The following is a 24,553-nucleotide window of genomic DNA, read 5'->3' as shown; positions in this document are numbered from 1 at the left end:
CTCAACGTCCGCCTACCAAGCAAGGATTGCAAACTCCACCACCCTGTTGGCAAGTAAACTGCCATCAATGGGAAGAGGTCGCAGCGCTCATAGCCTCTGCTCCTGAACCGTTAAAGGGCCAGTTGGCTCGGATCTCAGCAGAAGGGAGAGCCGTGTCGGCTTGCATATTAAAAGCAACTTTCGACGCTGCAGACAACGCAGGAAGATTGATAGCAGAAGGTACTGTTATCAAGAGACATGCGTGGTTACGGCAGTCGGGGTTCAAAACAGAAACCCAGGCTTCATTAATAGACAAGCCGGTGGAACCCGATCTATTGTTTGGGAAAGCGGTCGAAGACGCACTTAAGAATGCCAAGGACGAGTACGAGACTCTCAAATCCCTTGGCCAGCTTACCAACAAACCCCCTAGCCAGAGGGGGAACAGTAATTTTCGTCGCCCACGCGGCCAAAATTCACAAAGAGGCAACTATGCCCAGGGACAGGGTACACAATGGAACAACAACCAGCAGTCTACCCAAAGTTACAGCAAGGGTAACAAGAGAGGTCGTGGAAGAGGCAGAGGCAGCCCCAACAAGGGAGGTGGCACGCCTCCACCAAAGCAGTGACGCTCAGTTCAGGGTCCCTTCTCACGCAACCCCAGTAGGGGGACGCATTTCCAACTTCACCCAGGCTTGGGAAGGGATCACCTCAGACAGATGGGTGCTGTCATCTGTGTCCACAGGATATTGTATAGAATTACTGCAGCGTCCCCGGAACCACCCTCCACGACAAAGAATACACTCCTTAGAACATCAGAAGATCCTTCTCGAGGAGATCGCCATTCTGCTAGAGAAGGACGCAATAGAACTCGTCCCAGGACACCAGGTAAACAAGGGTATCTATTCAACTTACTTCCTTGTGCCAAAGAAAGATTTGACAATGCGCCCAGTATTGGACCTACGGCCTGCCAACAAGTATGTCAAGCCCCAAAGATTCCGTATGACCACGCTACAAGAGGTAATCCCCCTCCTAAAAAAGGGGGATTACATGGCAACCTTGGATATGAAAGATGCTTATTTTCATATTTCCATGCTCCCAGCGCACAGAAAATACTTGCGCTTCAAGGTGGACAGTCGCCACTACCAATTCAGGGTACTGCCCTTCGGGATAGCTTCAGCACCAAGGGTATTCACCAAGGTACTGGCGGTGGCAGCTGCACACCTACGCAGGGAGGCAATCCCAGTGCACCCTTATCTGGACGACTGGCTCATAACGGGGGAGACCCCAGGAATTTGCAGGTCAAACATTCAGAGGACTATCGACCTCCTCCACGAATTAGGCTTCTCTATCAACGAGAAGAAGTCAAGTCTGGTGCCAAGCACCTCAAAACAGTTCCTAGGAGCAATCCTAGATACTCAGAAAGGGTTGACCTTCCCCTCGGAAGAGAGAATTCGGAATATACTACTGCAAATTCCGCATTATCAGTCAGGTCAACAAATAACGGTACGCAAAGCAATGCGGTTACTGGGCATGATGGCGTCATGCATTTACCTGGTCCCCCACACGCGTCTGCGCATGCGTCCCATGCAGGAATGGTTGGCGAAACAGTGGTCTCAGGCAAGTGGTCAGTGGGACGATCTAGTGGTCGTTTCGCCAACACTCGTACAGAGCTTACACTGGTGGACAAGAGAGAATCTTGCAAGGGGAAAACCCTTTTACGATCCCGAAGTACAAGCAGTGGTGACTACAGATGCATTCCTAACTGGATGGGGAGCTCACCATCTCCACCACACAGCTCAGGGTCTCTGGTCTCACTCAGTAGCCAAGAACCACATCAACCTGCTAGAGCTTCTGGCAGTATTCCGAGCGCTTCACGCGTTCGAGCCCCATCTGCTAAACTTGTCGGTGCAGATCCGGACGGACAGCACGACAGCCATGTTCTATCTGAACAAACAAGGAGGGACTCGTTCGCCAGATCTGTCCAAGCTTGCCCAGAAAATCTGGATATGGGCACTCAAACGGAACATCTTCCTGTCATCACAACATGTTCCAGGGGAGCTCAATTCCCTAGCGGATGCCCTAAGCAGAGACTCCCTTCCAGAAGAACACGAATGGGTCCTTCACAGAGATATCGTAGAAGATCTCTTCTATCAGTGGGGTTTCCCCACTATAGACCTATTCGCCACAAGCGAAAACAAACAATGCCCAGGATTTGCATCCAGGTTTCCCCAGCCAGACTCCCAAGGGAACGCCCTGTGGATGAACTGGTCAGGGATGTTTGCGTACGCTTTTCCACCAACTCCTCTCCAGGAAGGTGGTGTACAAGATGAACAAGGAATCGATGACGCTCATCCTAGTTGCTCCCATGTGGGCGAGACAACCATGGTTTCCACACCTACGCAGGATGGCGGTGTGCGAGCCCATCAAACTCCCAGCCTGGTACAACCTACTGTCCCAGCAACAAGGTCAAACAGTGCACCAGAAACCCAACTCAATGAACCTGGCAGCATGGCTCCTGAGGTCATAGAGTTTGGCCATCTCAAATTACCACAGAGGTGTATGGACATCCTAAAAGAATCCAGGAAACCAAACACAAGGCACTGTTACTTTGACAAGTGGAAGAGATTTGTTATTTGGTGCCAGAATAAACAAATCAACCCGGTTGATTGCACTCCTTCTAACGTTGTAACATACATGCTCCACCTGCTGGACGCAGGTTTGGTTTTTAACTCGCTGAAGGTACACCTGGCAGCCCTCTCGGCTTACACCACATCCCATAACAGAGTATCGTGGTGGAAAGTACCAGTAGTTAAAGCCTTCATGGAAGGAGTAAAGAGACTTCACCCTCCTATTTCGAACCCACCGCCAGGATGGGACCTCAATGTGGTGCTAACTAAGCTCATGGGCCCCCCTTTCGAACCCATGCATAAAAGTAGTCTCAAACACCTGACTTATAAAACGGCCTTCTTAGTAGCCATTACCTCAATAAGAAGGGTCAGTGAAATTCAGGCTCTGTCAGTGCAGGATCCTTTCTTTACTATCCACAAAGACAAACTGGTTTTACGCACACACCCCAGGTTCTCACCTAAATTTATATCAAAGTTCCATGTAAACCAGTCCATCGAGCTTCCTGCTTTCTTCCAGAACCCGCAAAGCTCGGCTGAGGTGAAACTACACACCCTAGATGTGCGTAGGGCGGTCCTCTACTATGTAAATAAAACCAGACCGCTAAGGAAAACAGATCAACTGTTTGTCTCCGTAGCTACAGGCAGAGAGGGAGATCGCGTCTCTAAAGGCGCTATCTCGAAGTGGATTATCAACTGTATACAGCTGTGTTACTCTCTTTCTGAAAAAACTCTGCCTTTTACGCCAAGGGCCCACTCTACTAGAGGCATTGGGGCCACTCTGGCTTTCATTGCAAATGTTCCCCTCGACACCATTTGCAAAGCAGCTACTTGGAGCTCTATTCACACTTTTACTCAGCATTACTGCATTGACACTCATTCCAAGACAGATACACAAGTGGGACAAGCGGTTCTAAGACACCTGTTTGCTCATGACCCTTCTCACATCCCACCTCCTTCTTCGGGTACTGCTCGCTAATCTATGCACAGCATGTGATCTAAGCAGATTCCACAAGCCTCAGAAGAGATACATTACTCACCGTAATCGTATTTCTGATGCTTGTATCTGCTTAGATTCACATGCGACCCACCCTTCCTCCCCTCCGAGAGAAGGCGCATGATTACTTGTAGTCTTACCTTTCTGTCTATCTGCTTGGATTATCTGTACTCGCGCTACTCCTCATGCTTCCTCATGTCAGAAAAAATACAATCTGAGGATCCCAAACGCGTGAGGGATCTTGGGTACAGTGGACGTCACACTAGGGATAGTATTACTGGCACGCCTGTGTCGACGCCCATTTTCGAGTTTCGAAAAACAAACTGTAATACTCTGCAGCTTCCACTAGATGTCGGCCTATGCACAGCATGTGAATCTAAGCAGATACAAGCATCAGAAATACGATTACGGTGAGTAATGTATCATATATATATATATATATATATATATATATATATATATGGGTTTTGGGGGGTTTGACGTTGGGTGGGGGGTTGTGGGGGGGTTTCCCCCCACATATATGTTACAATTGACCTTCACAATTCGGTCAATTGTGAAAAGGTCAATTGTAATTCGAACAGTTGTAAAACAAACAATTCGTATACAACCGAAAATCTCAGATGTGCTTTTATAAAATAAGTAAAAAATCTAACTGGCCTGAAACCTCCAAACTGAACACCCCAATTCAGCTCATAAGGCGCTGCCAGGTGTATCTGCAGGGAGACCTGCTATTTGGCACAGGAATTTATTTTGCAGTCCCTCCAGGACATGAAAATGTTCAGTAAGTAAATTGGCCTATAAATGTGTGGGGCTTGCGGTCCAAAGACTACTTGTCCAAGGTGATGGCATAATGCCTGTCATTTCAGCTGCATTAATTATAAAACAATTTTGGTGTCCTTCGAAAAAGCTCCAATTGTTTCTCAAATTCTTTTTTTGTTGTCTTTTGGCAATTTTTATATGCCATTTTGAAACCATAACTCTGACAAGCAGTGAACACACCACTCGTTAAATCATGGTTAAATTTTCTTTTCGAGATTCTACATTTTGCATTGAACCATGGGAACCTTTCTTCTAACCTGGATTTTCTGAGCCTAGAGGCGCTGTTTGCCAATATTTCTGTCCCGGATAGTTTCTCCCAAAGACTCAAACCGCCACTTTGCTTTGTGGCCTCTGAACTGCTTAACAGTTTTAAGAGAATATCTTAATATCTTGTGAATTAGTCATTCTTTCCAATGCCTCCTTGTCGTGCTTAGGCATTGCCAACCAGACCATGTGGCTGGCAGACATCATCTTCGTGGTGCCACTCTTTGTTCAATCAGATATGCAAAAACATTTCATAACATTCATGAATAAAAGCCAATCCACAATACAGTAATTAATGACTGTGTAACATTATTGCTCACCTTGTATGCTTAGGAATGCATCATTTATCATTAAAGATCCCAGAAAATCCCTGGTCAGAATCCCAAAGTACACCTGAAAAATCAGTGCTCCATTTGTGACCAATTTTACTGTCCAAACATTTGCATGAAATGTCTTTAAAATATTTTGCTCGAGAACAGAACCCCCTGGTAATGTTTATTTAGTACTAGTATATTTTTGAACAACCCGACTTGTCCTATGTGACTAAAAATGTCCTAATGACCACTTCATTTCATCAACATTTCCTGTAAACAACCACTTAATGTCAAATGAAGTTATTTGCCTTGCAAATTTCCTTTACTGGAATAATACGTGGTCTAGATGGCTATTAAGTTCTGCAAATTAAAATGTTCTATAAGCAGTCTTAACTTTATAACATTTCTAATGTGTGTTGCAATCTTTTGTTCAGCAACTGAGTGCCAATATAATCCGTCAAAAGTATGTTGCTCACCATTTCATTTGATATGTACATTTTGCTCATTGCACACAAAAAGTTGGGGACCCCTGCCTTACTCCAAAGGGGGTAGTAAAAGGAAGTTTGTAAATAATAGACAAAAGTGTAGAAGGCCTTATTCTTCTTTCCAAACCAAATGGATTAATATTGTAGAGAGTGGAAGTAAATCAGCAAAGTAGAGGAGGTTAGGAAAAATAACTTTGGTGGTAGGGACTTCAAGTCCCATAATTCCCACAGTACTGAGACAAGGAAGAGGGATGCAGAGGAATACTGCAGTAGGAGCAGTCAGCTAGTTGGTGTAAATGACCTACAGCTGAGGGGGACTGAGAGGCGTAACAAGCTCCCTCGGGTGTATGTGGTAGATCAGCAAGTGAGGAGAAAGCAGTGCAGGCCGTATATGCAGCTGATGGGGAAGCTACAGGTGAGCAAAGACACTGGGACCACAGAGAAGCTGATGGGTCCTGGGAGGGTCTTTGCCTTAAGTGATCCCTGCTGCGGAGGTCATGTAACGGGAAGCAGGAGACGAGGACACTTGCCCAGTGAAGGCTCATTGTGCAGAGGTTGCACAGCGGGAATGAGAAGCAGCGAGGGAAGTGTGGCCCTTACAAGAGGTTTCAGGCAGCTGGGGTGCACCTCCCCAATTAGCAGAGGCTCCAATTAAGAGTGGCATGAACAGAGGTGGGCTAGAAGAGGCTGTTTGCCCGACTGCAAGAAGCCGTACCAACCAAAGACCTGCGAACACCAAGCGGAGCAAGAGCAAGAGCGACTTATCCAGTGACTGCACAGCGAGTGCGTGACTCTGGAGCACTCCAACGCTGTCCGCATGTTCATAGCAGGCAGCTTCACTTGCAAGCAAGTGAAAGAAGTACTACAATTCTGAATAACCAACTGTTCAAAAAGAACAAGAGTTACATTTGGTGAATCAAAATGAATATACTAGCAAGCGTGTGGGTTGGTGGAAGGCCCAAAAACCTTCTGGGGGCATTTTATAAAAAACAAGAGCCTACAAGCAATACCCACGCCAAGAGCATTTAAAAACTCAACAATAACAATACAATAAATGTTGTTTAGGGCAAGAGGGGAACACGGGGGAACCCAAAAGCTGTAAGACGTGTTACTCATATGTTATGAAGTATAGATCACCAATTGTCAAAAACACACATTGCCCAAAGCCAAGACAGAACCAGAGTGATACCGTATCTTGGTCGCTATTTGGTTGTTGGTGTAGAGGGGAAAGAAAGGTGGCACACAGGATGCCCTTCTGGAGAAGATTGTCCAGCTGGAGAGGAGTATAGTTGCCAAGGAGTCCTAAAGAGCACTAAAGTGATTCCTTCTTTCCACGGAATTGGTTTAAAGATAAATTTCAAAGAAACCTTGTGAAGTTGCTGCTGTTCTGTTGGAAGTTACCACTGAAGCACACTTTATTTTGTGAAGCATTGAACGGGCAGGTGAGGTGGAAGTAGAAGACCTGGTACAGGAGTCAACCAGGTAACAGTAGATAGTGCTGAACTGTGATTCTAAATAAGGACAACTCAAGTTACTTGTGACATTGAAAGTAGAAGTGGGGTAAACTTGCCGTGGAGGAGTTACATATCTCAGCAATTTAGATTGTGGCAAATCGTCCTGACAAAGCCTATGGTTGTTTATTTGAAGAATACCAATGTGAGACTTGTTGTTGCACCAGGAGGAGTAGGAACATAATATTTCTTTTGGTACATCATTCGTTCATCAGACCTTTTTGTTATGAAGTTTAATTCCTCAAAACTGTTTTGGAACTTTGGTGGCAAATCAGGATTTCCTTATTTGCTTTTGAACTGTGGAGCAAAACCATGCTCAGATCTGGTGAAAGGTAATTCACCTAGGTTATGAGAAGAGATGATGGTCTTATTGTGAATATGACTACATGTTATATATATTTGTTGAATTGAACTGCCATATATTTCCTTGTTGCTTTAATGAATGTACAAGTGTGAGGGAAAGATATCCTTTTGTTAGAGGGTTTCCTTTAGTTTATTTTAGGAAGGGAAATCCTTGTCACTGTTGGGATAGTGAGGCATTTATCCAATCTTTTCATTTAATGAAATGTTTAGTTTTGAACTCTTCACAAAGTTGTCCGCCTCACATTTCTGATCCCTCACACTTGATTTTAGCTCTTTCTCTGTCTTTCCTTATCCTCTTTAATCCTTCTTGCCCCTTTCTTTCACATGGCTTTTACATCATATCTTGTTCCATGTTTCTGTTGTCATCTGTCTCAGTTTTTCCTCTGTCATTGGTTCCATGAAACTTACTTTGCTATTCAAAGTAACGTGAGTGCAGCACATTGCATGGCTTTCATCTGCCTCAGTGCCTCATGTTGCCTTCTGCCCTTGCATAAAATACCATTCTAGCCTTTTCCTCTGTGCCACCACCGCATCCTCATGTTTCCATCTCTTGTAGTTCCCCCATTTACAGCCTGCTGCTCATTGACGAGAACCTCTTCGCCACAGGGGATGAGAGTGGAATGCTGAAGGTGTGGGACCTTCGTAAAGACGAGGCCTTCATGGAGATGAAGAAACACGACGAGTACATCAGTGACATGTTGATTGATCAAAATAAGAAGATTCTGTTGACCGCCAGGTGAGCAGAGCGTGACCACACCTCCTATGTGCTAATAATGATTTAAATATTATTCATAATGGCTGGTTCTTTTTTCTAGTATTAGTCTACTTTTTGGCTTGTATATTGCTGCCCTATGAAGTACAAGAACTGGGACCGTCTTTCAGGGACTAAGACCTGCATGTAACGTGTTGAATGCACACCTCCACTGTGAGTGCTTAACTCACTGAGATATCCTATTGGCTTGCCCACTCATTTGTTATCTCTTCACTTAGTGAATTAGTGTTTGGTATTTTAATTTTCTTCTGTTTTCTGTCAATCCAAACATGATTGCTCACACTGCATAAAGAGCATCATTTTCAACACCCTCTTCCTAAGTGCCAGCAATTCTCTTATGTCCCTAAGATATTGTGGTCGTTTTCTTGTACAGTACTTGTTGGCTGAACTGAAAAGAGTAGCCTTCATGGGCCATTCTTCCTAAGTGTATATTGTTGGTGGCTGGTTGCAGATGTCTTTTACATTTATTTAAAATGGTTAGCATGGGTTTTATGGCCTTGCTGTATTTCTGAATGTTGCAATGTAGAAATAAAGGTGGTTAGCAATAAAGATTAATAATCGGGGATAAAGGTGATTATCATTGGCCATGTGATAGACACAAGGTGTTCACATCGAGGCTGGAGGCCACTGTGCAGGGTAGTTGTGTTTTTACCTGCAGTTTTAGAGGTGCCATCACCCTAACATAACAAACGTTTGGCCATGGAGGTCGAGTGGCTCCTGCGTGTTTTGCCCAGGGCCAGCTTGTTCTTAACTATGTTCATTAAAGTGCTCTTCCATATCAGATACCGCTGTAATGGATGCCAATCTTACATGAGGGGTCTTCTAAAAGCTTAAGTGGCAGTCTCTGTGTTTCAAAAAAGGGGCACTACATTCGTTTTACCTCCTCATTGGCACAATGTGACTTGTTGTAAACTCAGCTCGCATGTCCTTAGACTGTCTTATGCTAACCCTTGAAGAATGCAGTCTCTGTATGTACTATTTCTGATGGATGGAATGAAAGGTAATGCAGCCATGCTAACCAGGGCTTTAGAGAAGATGTTGTGGTGGGAGAGTTTTGTTCCCTGTCTGTTAGGGATAATTCTCAAAAATGTGCTAATTCCCTCTACCTTAGAGACCCCCAGCAACTTTGCTGGATTTTGAGGACTTGATTTTTTTAACGTGGCGTGAGACCATTTTTCCCACTCATGTATTTTAATGTGATTTTATACACTTGTCTTTCTTTTTGGTTATGGAGTACAACCAACTCCATAGGCTTCATCTTTTACAATTGTCACACAGCACCTTCAGTGCAGTGCCACAGGCAAGTCTTTCAGATTTCCCAAGGTTTAAATACCTTCTCTGGGATCACCTACTGTTTCCCAAAGCAGTGGAGTGAAATTGGCTTCACTTAGTCCTGTAAAATTCTAGAGCCAGCACACCCTATCTTACAATAGAATGCTGGAGGGGTTACTTAATATCCCCTATGTCTAGTTACTCATGTAGCATTCATAATTACACTTTCCTCTCAGAAAGGCTGGTGGCAGTGGTTTTGCAATGAACTACCATGATTTACCCCGACCGCGAACTGTTCGCAGCTCCGGTAATGTTAAATCGCTGGAGCCATGTTTTTCAAAATGGCGCTGAGCCTCCTTTGTTAAAATGGTCCCCGGTCTTCTTTTTTTTGCCATTTCTTTGTGGAAAGGTCCTTCTCGAGTTTTTCTCTGTGCGCCAAACCAGGTTTGGTCTCTTTGTTAATTCGCCTTTGACGGGCTTCAGGAGTGAAACCCGCCTCTGGCTCCAGAGTGTCTGGGGTAGGCCGGAAGTGAGGGAGGTGCCCGAAACTCCCTGTGCTTAGTCTCCTAGGAGACCCAAATGAACTCTGTGATGATTGGCTGGCTGACTGTCCGGTAAGGACAGCCACCCTGCTGGGTGAGTGGCAGCTAGGCTGGAATAAATGGGAGAGAACTGAATAAAAGGTGAGTCTCTTGGCTTGGAAGGCAGAGTCGACCACTGGACGAAGGAACTGAAGAAAAGCTTGAAGAGGACGGCTGCTGCAACTCCTGGACCGTTGGTTTGCCCGGTGAAGCACTGCTGCAGGTCAGAATCGCCAAGTTCGCATCGACGGAGAAGCCCTGCAAGGACGACTTCTGCCTTTTGAGTTGGTGGGACCAATCAACTCCCAAGTAAGCCACTTGGACACCCATCTCTGAGCTAGTTGCATTTCCTCAGAGTGCTGCAGGAAACCGTAGAGCCAGGGAGAGGGACACCAGATTGTGTGCGTGGCTTGTAAACTGGCCTATAGCTTTTGGAAGTTCCTCCGGACTCCTACCAAGCAGGACTGACCAAGCCTGACCCCCCCTCAGTTGAGTGCAGGACCTCAGATGTGAGGAAAGTCCAACTTGACAGCCAGGAACCGTGCTTATTGCTATTTGCTGTACCGCGAGGAGCTGAAACGCGAAACAGCCACTGAAAGTAAAGTTTGCCGGTTGCCAGCTTTGACGGTGCCAATACAGTGCAGTAGTCCCCCACATCCTCCCTCTTGTCCCCACGACTGAGACACTGGAACAGTGAGATCTGCAGAGCTGTACAGGAACAGAAGTCTTCAGCTGCATCTTTTTCTTCTTTACTAAGGTACTGTAAAACTAGCCTAAGAGCACTTACTACTTACTGTGGAAGTGCTTGTGACTTCTGCAACTCACAAGTCTAATCAGCTTGTGGCCCTACATTTTGTTCTTCTTTTTATCAAAAACTCCTAAGAACTTGTGCAAAGACTTTTCCATTCTCTGACTTTTGCCCATTGACTTTGGCTTAGCCTTTTGAATTGAATGACTCTTCTCTTGCTATCTGAAAGTATTTGCCCTGCTTAATAAGGGTATTTGTAATTTCTTGTGTTCTAATAACCTTTGCCTTTTACAAACTATTGAGAGTATTCTGTATGCCAACAGTAAGGTATTAATGTCCCCAGCACCCTTGTTACTGAAGTCACCTGTGGATGGGTGTAGGTTGTGTCTGTCGGCCATCCCAAAATGGCCTTGTCTGATCCAGAAACTCAGTGTACAGTATTGAAGTATATTTGTGTGTTACTATTATATTGCTCCCTTCTAAAGAAGGCTTTATAACTGATTGATAAATTATGAATTGTTTATGCAAGAAACCTTGAGTATAAGAGTTTATTTGAATACCTGTAACTGTGAATCTTTGTAACTCCACTACAGCTCACATTTCCACTCTTGTAATAAGCCTAGCTGCTCAACACGCTACCAAAACTGTAGTACAAGCTTATTCCAACGGTTGGGTTGCCTATACCTGTAGTCATAGTTGCTTGTAGTGTTCCCAGAAGGTACTGCGTTCAAACTTTGCTAACACTGTCTTTTTAAGGTGTGTAAAAGGATTTTTGTGGAGTCAAAATTCATATTCCCAATGGAAAATATATTTGACCTCTAAAATAGATGTTAGTAATGAATAGTAATGTGCATCTAGTATTTATATTTGCCTGTTTTCAGGGACTAAAAGTGGCTGGTATGCCGCTTCTCTGTTGTGCTACCGCTGGCTGAAATTGCTACAAAGCACTTGCTTGTTTGTTACGAGTTATCAGGTGCATTCAGTACAAATATACCACCTTTTTTTTTCACTAAATAAGGTTCATTGTGTGTGGCTTTTCATCCCTATGATAAATATCTAAAGCACACTGTGTTTATTTGTGCAATGTTCAAAAATTGACCCATAAAGTGTATTCTAATATTCTGTGAGAAGACAATTCAATGTACAGTATATATGTCAACACAAAGAGGATGGGGTCTAAGCCAGGTAATTGGGCGCTTAGGTTTTTGATCAGTGTTCAACAATAAGAAATGATGCAGAGCATGGCACCAATTAGGCTACCCCTGCCTAAGACCTTAACAAGTTAACAAGACCCGTGCGACACGTGCCAAGCTCAATGCGCTCGCTCCAGTATAGTGCCGTTACCACATTAGTCTCAAAACTCTGAATTTTGATAATCAACCTATTTTATTAAACAAGTAAATAGTTACTGCAATTGTCTCAACAGATTTGTTTTTCTTTCCATTTGCCTAAACAGTTTCTTAATTTTGATAATTTTTCAACACGTGTTTCGATCAACTCTGGTTATTGATAGAATTTTGCCTTGAAAAAGACAATTGGCCTCAATACGAGTCACCCGGTATGGAAATAACGGTGGCGGTAAACCCGCTGCCACCGTTATTTCCATACCGGGTGATCTCAAGTCCTGCAGGCGGAGGTGTCATTCCCGCCAGGTCTGACCTGGCGCGTTTTAACACCACCCGCCTGCAGGCGGACGTGGAAACACCGGCACCATCACGAGACGGACTCGATGGGGATTTACCGAATTCCGCCTCCGGAATTCCCGGGTCACCGGGGTTGTAATGCCCCGGTAATTCCGGTAATCGGAGGCGGAATGGTAATACGACTCCGGCGGTAACTGAGCCGGAAAAAGCGGCAGGTTACCGCCGGACTCGTAATGAGGCCCAATTTCATTGAAGTCAATCCTGGCTCTGTAATGCAAGGCATGAATATTTTTTCGAAAATTGATTAGCAGAGTTTGCTACTTAGAAGGTTCTTGATTGCAAACCCATTTGAATAGCAATGTTGTACTAATATTTTTAATGCCACCAGACGTTACATGTACCCTACAAATGTACAACAATGCAGCAGTTTTGTGTACCACCGAATTAAGACATTAGTGAGAAGTCCGACCTTGCGAGTTCTTTAAAATTTCACTACACCAGCAGGTCGAATAACTTAGTTTACCCACTCGACCGAAGAGAAATGCATTAGATCCATGGCAACGGATGACAACAGATTTAAATGCGTTTTCTGTAAAAGGGTGCATGTCACTACAATCAAGCGTTAGTTTGGCACACTGCTGCCACCCAGAGGCCAACCCTGCACAGTGAAACGTATTTGACATGTGTTGCAAACAAAATAAAGTTTAAAGTTTAAACATCCCCTGCAAATGGTACTGGACCTTCTTAAAATCTATTTGATTATGTGAGTGGGCGAAAAATAATTTGCAAACCCTGGATGAGTGTCCACTGCATGCATGGACACACATAAATATGATAAATAGGCTCTGAAAACAGTTTGGCCAGCTCTCTACTGAAGGTGCTAATATATAATGTAATCATAATCCTAGAGCAAAGCAAACTCTGGAGGCCAACTACAGTGATGATAGTGCAGTAGATCTATAGATGTACAGACTGGATGGAACTATTGATCGATACTATGCGTAAACATCTAGTTAGCTTTGTCTATTTGTTATGTAAGGGGAATGAAAGTAAGAATATAAGCAGATTGGATTGTGTAGCAGGCAGAGAACTGGGTAAACTAGGTGGAACATTGTAATTAGTGAACATCTCTCATGGTAGCTGGTATAAAGCAAAAGGGTGAGAAGACAAAATGTGAAGGTGTACAGGATCAGCTCATGAGTTGAGCACCAGTTGCAAGCTGTATGTAGCCAACAGGTTACAGAACTAGGTTTGCCATCTAAAGCATGTGGGCGTTTAATCATGTACGTTTTCAAAAGTGTCCACTTGTCAATATGATGCATCTTCCCCAACAAAATGAAATCTAGTTGACACTATATTTAGATGCACTAACCTACACTTTACTGTAAAGTACTAGATTTAAAAAGTTGTATGTGAATCTAATGCTTTTCTCAGATGCCAGCACTTGTCGATGGTGTTTGGGAAAATTAAATTAGTTATATATTGCCAGTTATCAGAAGGTTTTGTGCTTTCCTTGAAATGTGATGACAACCAGGGATAATTTGAATGTTTATTTTTTGAGAAGATGTAATTTTTTGTCTAAATCAGTTATTTGGAATTGCTTTTATACGAATGGATATTTGTGTTCATTGTGAATGTAAAATATTAGCAAGATAATAGCAGGCAGTATTTGTGTGGAATATTGTAGGTGACTTCCCCAGGATTTAAAGTTAACAGACCACCTTTAATTTGATTTATTATTTTAAATAAAACAGAATATTCAGATTTAAAAAGCTTGTTTCTTGTCCTAATGTTTTGGGCAGGATTGTCATGGTTGAGGTCTTAAAACGGGGGACATTTTGCCATAAAATGAATCTTCGAAACCAAGTTATAGTCCAGGTTAAAGTCATTAGAGTGGCTGCATTCAGAATTCAGAAGATCTGTTTTGAGTATTTTTCAACAGTGCTGTGATTGGTTTGATTGCAAAGGCTGCACATAATGAGGTTGCTCTTTAGTGAGATGATTGGACCCCAACATGCCTCTTCTTTGAATCTGCAGTGTGTTCGGGAGTTAAGAAGGAAATGTTTGCCAAATGGGCACAGCATTTGGGGATATAGGCCCTCAATACGAGTCTGCCGGTAACTCGGCTGATATCCCAGTAATGCAGGGATATTACGAGCGGCAGAGGAATGTAAGTTCCATTCCCTTGGAGTCCGATAGGACTCCATGGGACTGGGAACCCTGAAGCACCGGCACCGTTAGTAATGGTGCCAGTGCTTCAGTAAAAAATCTGCTGGTAGGAGCTAGAACTACCAGCAAGTCAGGCCTGACAGCAGTTCACTGCAACTAGTGGCAGACTTGTAGTTTGCCGGTTTGGATAAGGTGCTGGTAACCGTTATTACCGGCACTTTAATCATGTACGTGATTTGTTCCAAACTGGTAAACATGTAATGAGGGCCAAAGTCTTATGTCTTGTCACTGGTGTTTTGCGCCTTCCACCAATGCTTTTGTGAGTGAGGCAGAGGGACTGAAAGGTGATGACCTGAAAAAGATCTGAATGAAACTCATTTGTGACTTTGTGGAAGATTTTCCAGTGTCTCATTGGTGCCTCAGCAGATGTCCTGGTACTTTCTATTGTACTTTCTAAGGTGATGGCATGGGGCATGTTGTGGCCAAGACACATTTTGTTTCTTTCTCTCATACGTTGTATTTTTACATTTTTCCTTCCATCAATTATACGAAACCTGATCCATGACCGTCATTTTTTGCCAGCTGGGTAAAAAGTTAATGTTTGCCTTTTTTTACTACCTCTGCCAGCCCTCTACTCTTTTTGCTGACGTTTTGGTGCCCTGATCGTTCGCTCTCCAGTAAGTCTTCTTCCAAAACCTCACTGAAAACTGAAGCTTGTTTTTATATGTGCTGCCCGCATTAGCCTATGAGGCTACCGGGGACGGGGTAATACCAAAGTACCCCATTTTGTTCCTAGATGAATTTCCACACCCAGACAGTGTGTCAATTGTACAGGTAAATGGCAGCTTATGTGGTTGCACAATGGGGGTAGATTGTTTACTACATTAATAGACCATTATCCACTCAACAGGAGCGAAATGTCTGCTTGTATGTTTTTTAAGACATTCGATATGGCCATTGTCTTTGTGATCCTTGTTTTTTTTTTTTTTTTTTTTTTTTTTATAACATTTTTTGGGTCACAGAACAACTCATTGATATGACAGATAGTACAAACTGTAAGGCAAAATAAGCAATGCTTGAAAATCATAGGCCTCATTCGCCAATTTTGCTCTCTTGTCCCATGGGGTGATAAACGCGAGGCAAGTCACATTTAGTGGCACAGCATCTGGCTCCTGAAATTGGGGTCGGCTTTGCAAAAAGCCCCAAGAAGAGCAGTTTTCGAAGATCGTTTGAAGAAAGCACACCAGAGGGGAACCAGCCACGCAAGATGGACCGGTAAACCGAGTTCAGCGGTGCGGTCTCTGGATTTTGGGCAGCTCTGCCTCTCGAGCTTTCCAGGGTAGATGGAACCAGAGAACTTGTGTTGGGGTCCTGGAGAAAAGAATGTTTGGTGAATTTGGCTAAGTGTCTTTGGGTCCTGGCAGCAAAGAGGTACCTGCTTTTAGGTCCGGCAATGCAGGCACAGTCGGGAAGATTCACTGAGACGTGGCCTTGGAGCAGGCGCAGCATCTCCTCTAGGAAAGGAGCACTGCTGAGGGTCCCTTCTGGTCTTCCTAGAGAAGCAGCGCTTTGCAGTCAGATTCAGTGGAGCGTCAAAGGATACTGGTGTAGAACTTCAGTCTTTACTCGAGCAGCAGTTCTTCCAGGGTCTAGGTTCCAGCTATAGACAAAGTGAGTGAGCAAGGGGTCTGCTTGTATCTGCCTTTGGAACCAGTTAGTGAACACTGCACTCAGTTACACACCAAGAATAATTTAAACTGAGTGGTGGTTATTCAAAGGCCAGTCATCCCACCAAGCACAAACCAGCACAAAGGGAGGGCTCTTATACAAAGGAGTGAAACCGCACTGCCCCAGACAGGCATTTGCACATTCCAGTTCAGTCTGGTTTTAAGCTGACTGCAGCCCCCAATCGAGGGGCAAACGCATCCAGTGGTCAAAGATTGGCATTGCACTTACATAAAGAGGGACAAGGGCTAATCAAGTGATCCCTCAGGTCTTCGAGGCAACAGCTATAACCTCCATTTTGATGAATGGAGGAGAGGGTTAAAAAAAGGGACCCAGCCTGGTAAATATGGATTCCACTGTGTTGAACCATTTTACGCTGGTGAAAAAGCCTCTGGCTCTCTAGCCAACTAAAGGAGAGAGGGTACTCTTTCTGGATGATTAAGCTGAACCTTTGTGATATCCTTGCCTTTGGAGTCATAAGGACTGTTAAACCATAGCACAAAAACACAGAGCCAGGTTCTGCCAGACTTGAGATTTAACTGGACTGAGAGAAAATAAAGTCACAAACCCCAAGAAAAACAGAAAAAGTACAGCAGGCTACCACATGTGGTTAAGAGTGTCATTTCTGCCTCACAAATACCTTTTGAAACCAGCATTGCCTCGGTTTTGCTAATATTCAGCTTATATTTCAAAACCTCACTATACTCCCTTCTACAAGAGCTCTGGAATACAGTATTTAACCAACATCATCAGAACATCTTTCGGAATGCACAAACACTTTACCCTTTCCTCCTCGAACTTAGTTCCCTTATAACTTCATTGTGTACCATTTTCTAAAAAGAGCTCCAGAGATGAGGCATATAAAAGGGGCAACAAGCAGCTTTATGAAGTCATCAGCTATAAATCTATTTACAATCACTTTCGCCATCGCATCTCAATACATGGCACCTATAAAGTCAACAGATGTTTCTGGCTAGCCAAACCTAACTAAGCATTGTTAGGACCGTTTTTTTAAAGTTCAGCTAAGGGCTTCATAAACCATGCATCTGACACAGTACATAAGCTCTGCTCTTAGTATAAGGCTGTACCACCTGAGAATGTTGGTAGCATGGACAGAGCTGCCAGGTTTATCTTGGCAGGCAGAGAGGGATATAGCTTGGTACAAAGAAATTGTAGCATACATATGGTCCAAAGAAACACTGAACCACTATGTATTGTAATAATAAAGGGTTTATTTAAATACAAGTAGACCAAGATAATTCTTGGGTAAGTAAGTACTATAAAATCATAAAAAACAACTCGATACCAATGGTATGTAAATCAAGGTATAACCTTATTTAGAGGCCCAGGAAGCAAGTCGAGGTGAGTCAAACCCAAGGGTATACATTCAGGATAATAGACTATTCTTGGGGAATAAGACCAGGTTCGATATACTTTTAGAATACAATCAGTATTTCAAGGGTAGTTGACCGGGTCAGTCATGCAGTGACACCTAGTTATGAAATCACATAATAAACCAACCCTGTTACAAGTATGCACCTTGCAACATTACTTTTTTTTTTAAACAAATTTATTTAAAGCAAGGCAGGACAGGTTACGGGTAACATTGCATGGCAACTTTGCATATCATTTATAGTTTCTTCAGGTCCGTACTCTCCTCCCCCCCCTCCCCATTTCAATTTCCCAGCCCTGGATCCCCGACCCCCTCTTCCGGTTCTCCCAGGCCACGACTTCAGCCCATCGCCCCCGCCTGTTAAGTGGCTTCCTGATCTCTGAGAGCCCATTGGGTGTTGATCGGTTTGAATGTAAAGGTGGGGAATCGCTGGTCATAGTCCAGTACTGGGGCCCAAATATTCTGAAAGCGGTGCGGGACCCCTGCTCTCGCCGCGGTGGCCTTCTCAGCGATTAGGATGGCCCAGAGTTTTCCCCACCAGTGAGCCATGCAGGGACCGTCCGGGGACTTCCAGAAGCGGGCCAGCACAGTCTTGCCTGCTAAGAGGCATTGCGTTAATAGTTTTGCTCTATTTCCAGAGCGGGGGTAGATGCCCGGGGTTGGGACCCCCAGTAGGATGATTTCAGGGTCCAGTGGGAGGGCGGTTCCGGTAATCTATTCGATGGTCGAAAAGGCACCTAACCCAAAATTGCTGAATCTTGGGGTAGGTCCACCACATGTGTAGGAAGGAGCCAGGCTGGGCGGAGCCCCTCCAGCAGGAGGGATCCATTTGTGGGTTCAAATGGTGTAATCTGGGTGGGGGTAGTACCATCGCAGCATGAGTTTGTATGCGCATTCCTTGTTGGTGACACAGGAAGATGGGGTGTGGGTGCGAGTCCAGATGTCTACCCATGTTTGTCAATCGGGTGACCTAAGTCTGCCTCCCACTGGGCCATACATCAAGTTTTTGTCACCAGAAAGTCCCCCAGGAAGCGTCTGTGTAGGGTCGAGATTCTGCCTCTAGCTAGTAAGTCTCAGAGTTAACTCAAGGGGTGTTAGCGGAAGGGTGGCCGCTTGGAGGGTCTGTGGGTGGGAGCACCAGTGGCGGAGTTTGCAATAAGTGAATCTATCTCCCTCCTGGAGTTGAAACACCTCTTTGCATTGTTCGAAGGTGCGAGGTTTGTTCCCAAAGTATAGCTGTTCCAGGATTTCGAGGCCCCTATCTATCCAATTTTGGAAGTTTCGGGGATGAGCCCCCGGCGAGAAGTTTGGGTTATGAAAGATTGGTGAGAGAGGACTTTGGCCTCTCGGGATTCCCTTCCGTTTCAGGGCCCAGTCCCAGGAGCTTAAGGTGTGTTTAGTCGACTGCAAAATGTTCTTCCAGCGCTCCTTGAGGGGGGCTGGATGTGTGGGAGGAAACGCAGGGGGAGTGGGAGTTTGGCTTGTTCCAATTCCACCCATCTAGGGCGCCCGCTGTGCTTATTTGCCAGGCGTGGATGTGTGCTAACTGTGCCGCTGCTCTATATGCCTGGATATCGGGGACCCCCAGACCCGCGAGCCTGGCATTACTGACCAGGGTCTTGTGGGGGATCTTGGCCTTTTTGCCTTTCCATATAAACTTTAGCATTTTCCTCTGTAGATCCTAAAGGGCCGGTGTCGGTTTTGGTACGGAGAGGGAGGAGCAGGCGTACAGGAATCTCGGGTGCAGGTTCATTTTGGTGGCCGTGATCCGTCCCATTAACAAGATTTCTTGTGTGGTCCAGCGCTTCATGTCCCTCTCTAGTTCTCGAAATAATCTGGGGAAGTTTGCCTGGTAGGTGTCTTTCGGGTTTGCCGAGATGTGAACTCCCAGGTAGGGGATGGACTGTTCCCGCCACCTAATTGGGCATAAACTGGTTAGTGCCTGCCGTTCCTCCGGCCGGAGGCCGACACCCAGGGCCACTGATTTGGCAAAGTTGACAGCGAAGCCGGTGACCTCCCCATACTTATTTATTTCTGCCAGGGTGTGCCCCGCTGAGGTGCTAGCTTCTGAGAGCATCAGCAGTACGTCGTTGGCATACAAAGCAATTTTGTGTTGAGATGGGCCCACCTGCGGGCCCTTGATGAGTTTGTTCTGCCCGATCCTCTGGGCGAAGGGTTCCATTGTGAGGGTAAAGAAGGGGAGACAGCGGACAACCCTGTCTTGTCCCACAGGTCATGGGGATCGGAGCTGAGAGGGCGCCATTGATTCTCAGGATAGTTTTAGGGGCCTTGTAATTGGCCAGAACCATAGATTGGAACGTTGGGCCAAAGGCTTCTAGGGTGCACTCCATGAATGACCAGTCTACCCTATCAAAAGCTTTGATGGCGTTTAGGGCCATTAGGGCGAGGCTTTGGAAGTTTCGGTGGGTGATGTCTATCAAGTTCAGGGTTCTCCGGATATTGTCTCCCGCGGTTCAGTGCAGGATGAAGCCCGTTTGGTCGGAGTGGATTATGTCTGGAAGTATGTGCGATAGCCGGTTAGCCAGGATCTTGGAGTAGAGGTTTGGCGTCTATGTTCAGTAGGGCGATAGGTCTGTACAAGGCTGGGTCTCTTGGGTCCTTCCCTGGTTTAGGAAGGACGACAGTTGTGGACTCTTGCATTGAGGGGGTTCACAGAGCCCGACCCTTTGAACCATGTGGGGGATCAGTTGGGGTTTGAATATTTTATAGAATCTTGAGGAAAGCCCAGAGCCCGCGATTTAAGGGCCTTGATAGCCTCGTTGACCTCTTCATCAGTTATTGGAGCTTCCAGCTGCTCTCTCGTGGAATCGGGGAGGCGTGGCAGGGCAGCCTTCCTGAGGTATTCTTTTTGTTTGGATCGATCTCGTGGGGGTGCCGTCATGGCCTGGGTTAGGTGGTCCACTGCTAGTTGTTGTTTCATTGTCCGAGTAGTGAATCACCCCTTGTGGGTCTCGGAGCCCTGCAATGGTATTGGTGCGTCTCGTTTTGGCCGGCTTAGCTACCAGTAGCTTGTTAGCCTCGTTGTTTTTGGCATAATAGAATTGTCTGCTCTTGGCTAGTAGTTGCGCCGTTTGCTCTGCGTAGTGAGCCTCGTTTCTTTTTGGCTGAGTGGAGGGCTCGTTGAGATCTGGGGGACCATCCGTTTTTCTTTTGGGCTTCTTCTGCTGACTGCAGTTCTTCCACCAGGGCTTGACGGATACGTCTGCGGTCCCGGTGGAATGCCACCCCTTGGGCTATCAGGGCTCCCCCAACCACTGCTTTCATTGCATCCCAGTTGTTAGCAGTGGAGGTGTCTTGAGACCGGGTTCTCCTCAAAGAAGTTCCTAATGGTGGTCGCAATTTTGTCCCTGATTACCATGTCATTGAGGATCGGGTCATAGAGCGCCCATCTACGTGGAGTAATAGCTTAGGGGTTCTTGGTGTGAAGTTCCATTATTATCGGTGCATGGTCCGATAGGATCCTTGGGCCAATGGACACCTCGTTGGTGAAAGTGAGGATTTGGGGCGAAGATAGGAGGAGATAGATTCTAGAGAACGTTCGATGAACATGGGAGAAAAAGGAATAGTCTTTTTCGGTGGGGTGGAGCACCCGCCACGTGTCCACCACCTCCAGGGTTCTGAAAAGGTGCAGGAGGCTGAGGGCCTGCGCAAAATCTCCGGGGGTTAGGTGTGGGATTTCTCTGGTGGAGTCTGGTACTCCGTTGAAGTCTCATCCTATTATTATTGGCCTTCTACAAAGCCCGAGAGGGAGGAACCCAACTAATCATAAAAGGCTGCCTGCCCCGAGTTGGAGGCATATACTGATACAAAGGTATAAAGGTACCCCAACAGGAGACATTTGACAGCCACGAAGCGGCCCTCTGGGCAGGTTATAGAGTCCAGTATTTTGGGATTTAGGTCTTTCCGAAACAGGATCGCCGTGCCCCCCTTCTTAGAGTCTCCTGAGGCAAAAAACTGGCGTGGGTAGGTGCAGGATCAAAGGTGACCAAAGTCAGCTGGGAGGAGGTGAGTTTCTTGGAGTAACGCCACCCTGGCCTCCTTGTCCTGTAGTTTCATTTGACTTGCGCTTGGAGGGGCGTTAAGCCCGTTAACGTTCAATGAGAGGCATCTCAGCGTCTCATGCTACTGGGTCAGAGCCCCAGTCACTCCCTGCTCCGAGGAGGGGGGGGGGGGGGGGAGTTGACAGGCCTGTGCCCCGTGCCCCTCGCTTCCCCTCACTTCCTGACTCCCGATTCGAGCCGCCTCCAGCCCGCCCCCCTGTCCCTGATTGGTGGTTCCCTCGAGCTCTGCAGGCCTACTGACCCGCGGCAGCCCCTGCTCACCTCTTTGCTCTTGCACTACGGTGAGTGTTTGAGCCTGCTAAGACCCTCTTGGGCCTAATTCCTGGTGCCCGCAGACCCTTATGGTTGTGTCCCCAGCCCGCTTCCACCCCGTTCAGCCACCCCCCCTCGCTCCCTCCAGACCGTCTCCCTTCCGTGTTCGTCTTTCCTTCCTCCTCCCCTGATTGGCCAGACAGCTTCCTCCTTGGCCCTAATTGGTGCAGACGAGAAGCTCCCCGTTTCTTTGCTGGTCCTCCCAAGGCAGCCCTCTGCCTGGCAGCCCATCGGCTAAGGACCAGAGTCAAAGGACGGTTCCTAAAGAGACGGCACCAGATCGTATCTGCAGGTATCCGCAGGAGAAGCAAGAAGCCAACAATAAGTAAGTGTGGAAAGGGTGGGGCCAGAAGCAATTACTTCACGCCATACTACCCAACCACTAATCTAACCAAGCATCACCACTGTAAACTCATTATATCTGTAAAATATTTGCATTTGAAAACTTTGTTCTATTCATATGAAAGTTGCATTTAGAGGTGTGCCCAATAGCCTCTCTGTGAAAGCTGCATTTAGAAGTGTGCCCAATAGCCTCTGTGAATTTAGAAGTGTGCCCAATAGCCTCTCTGAAAGTTGCATTTAGAAGTGTGCCCAATAGCCTCTGTGAAAGTTCCATTTAGAAGTGTGCCCAATAGCCTCTCTGTGAATTTAGAAGTATCCCAATAGCCTCTCTGTGAAAGCTGCATTTAGAGGTGTGCCCAATAGCCCCTCTGTGAATTTAGAAGTATCCCAATAGCCTCTCTGTGAAAGCTGCATTTAGAAGTGTGCCCAATAGCCCCTCTGTGAAAGTTCCATTTGGAAGTGTGCCCAATAGCCTCTCTGTGAATTTAGAAGTATCCCAATAGCCTCTCTGTGAAAGGTCAGCTGATGTGTGGCACCCCAGAGTGGAGGAACAAGTTCGACAGATTTGAAAGATTCAGGTGAAGGAGAAGTCCCTTCTGTCCGGTGGGTGGAGGAGGTAAGACACTCAGCTCTAGAGAGGCGATAGGATTACTAGGACCCCACTGGAATCTGTTTGGGGAAGGAGCGTCAGCAGAGCAGTGGGCCGGGGCACCCCAGGAAGTGGGTAGCTGAGGTGTGCCGCCTCAGAGGATGTTATGGGGTTGGAGTCACTCGCTAGCAGGGGATGGGAGAGGCCGAAGCAGGGCGACCCATTATGGGGAACAGTCCATCTGTACCCGGGGTCAAAAGCAGTACCACCAGGCCGGGGTACCAGGTGGTTGGCGTCGTTGCCTGGCGGGTCCACCTACCCCCAGTGAGTGGTAAGGAAGGTCCAGGGCTCGGGGTAGCAGGTTAGAAGGACAGCGGAGCTGGAGAGAGAGGTTTGTGGACTCCCCACGTTGGCCAATTGGGGACCGCTGTGCGCACAAGAGCCCAGCTTTATTCCAGCAGCTGGAGGAGAGGGAGAAGAGAGGCCTCTGATTGCCATGCCAGGGAGGAGGCACAGAATGAAGACGTGGGCTGGGCCGCCCCAGGAATCATGAGTGCGGGATCCAGGTCAGCTGAGGAGTCTCCCTCAGGCGTTAATCAGGTGCCGAGGAAAGGAGGCTGGGGCAGGTTCCCAGGGCCGCCGGGGGGGTCGAGGGGGAAAGCCTCTCCGTTATGAAGTGGAGCGCGAGCTGCAGGCTCCTCTGGGGGAAGCCCAAAAAGGCTGTGAGGAAGGCCCTCAACCCGGCACTCATCTCCCAGCAGCCCCTACCTGATAGGGCACTGCCTGTGCCGTTAACTCCGGTGCTGCGTCCCGCGGGGCCGCAGATCGGCCCGGGGTGGGCTGTGGGAGTAGCAGGGACCTCACTGTGCACCCCGCTGCATGCCGCTTGCTTCGGGGTGTTTGCGGGAGGGGGAGCCGGGGGACCATCTGATCGGCACCTCTCACTGGATCCGGGAGCCGCAGAAAGCCGTGTTGATGAGGGTGGTCCCGAGCGCTGTTACCCACATCTCCGGGGCTCCAGGACAGGCGCGACCGCCATTTTGGGTCTTCCGGCGCTGGTGCAATCCCGGTGGTCAAGGGCGGATAACTTTGTTCCGGAAGCGCGTTACACTCCCCTTCTCAGCCCATAGATGCCTTGGGCGTTCCCATGCCCATGGGGTTAATTGGGCTCCTGCGGCGCTACGTGGGACAGCATTTATTTCGATATTGCGGCGGGCTTCGCACGGCTGGCCTCAAGGGAGCAGCCACATCGATGGCGCTCTAAGCCACGCGTCCCCCCCCCCCCCCCGCAACATTACTTTTTAGAACTCAGTTCAGAGCTTGGAAAACAATTCCTACTTTCTGGAGGGGCCTCTTGGCACATTACTATCTTTTTCTAATAGCTACTTATACCCAGTATACTTTTAAGAAGTGTATAATACAGTTTGTAGGGTAAGAACTTTATGAAAGGGAAGCACAACCCAGGTTACATATTTATTTAAGGTGCAGCTAATCAAGGTGAGTAGGACCTATACACTTTTTTAAAGGAGCCTCCAGCTACTTAAAGGTAGGTATAATCCCAAGGACTGT

General features: G+C 46.6%; 1 protein-coding gene across 8 annotated transcripts in view; it reads left to right on the top strand.

Moving 5' to 3' along the window:
* WDR55 (WD repeat domain 55) overlaps positions 1 to 24,553 on the top strand; it is a 415,882-nt gene that overhangs the window by 325,954 nt on the left and 65,375 nt on the right. For all 8 annotated transcript variants that reach the window (XM_069654228.1, XM_069654220.1, XM_069654223.1 and 5 more), the window contains one exon: positions 7,913 to 8,092. In XM_069654228.1, coding sequence (XP_069510329.1) covers positions 7,913 to 8,092 — 180 coding nt within the window. The remainder of the gene's footprint in view (positions 1 to 7,912; positions 8,093 to 24,553) is intronic.

Source organism: Ambystoma mexicanum, chromosome 3q (genome assembly GCF_040938575.1).
Source record: "Ambystoma mexicanum isolate Mex_15411 chromosome 3q, UKY_AmexF1_1, whole genome shotgun sequence".
Taxonomy (NCBI): Eukaryota; Metazoa; Chordata; class Amphibia; order Caudata; family Ambystomatidae; genus Ambystoma; species Ambystoma mexicanum.
This window is presented reverse-complemented; position numbering and strand designations above follow the sequence as displayed.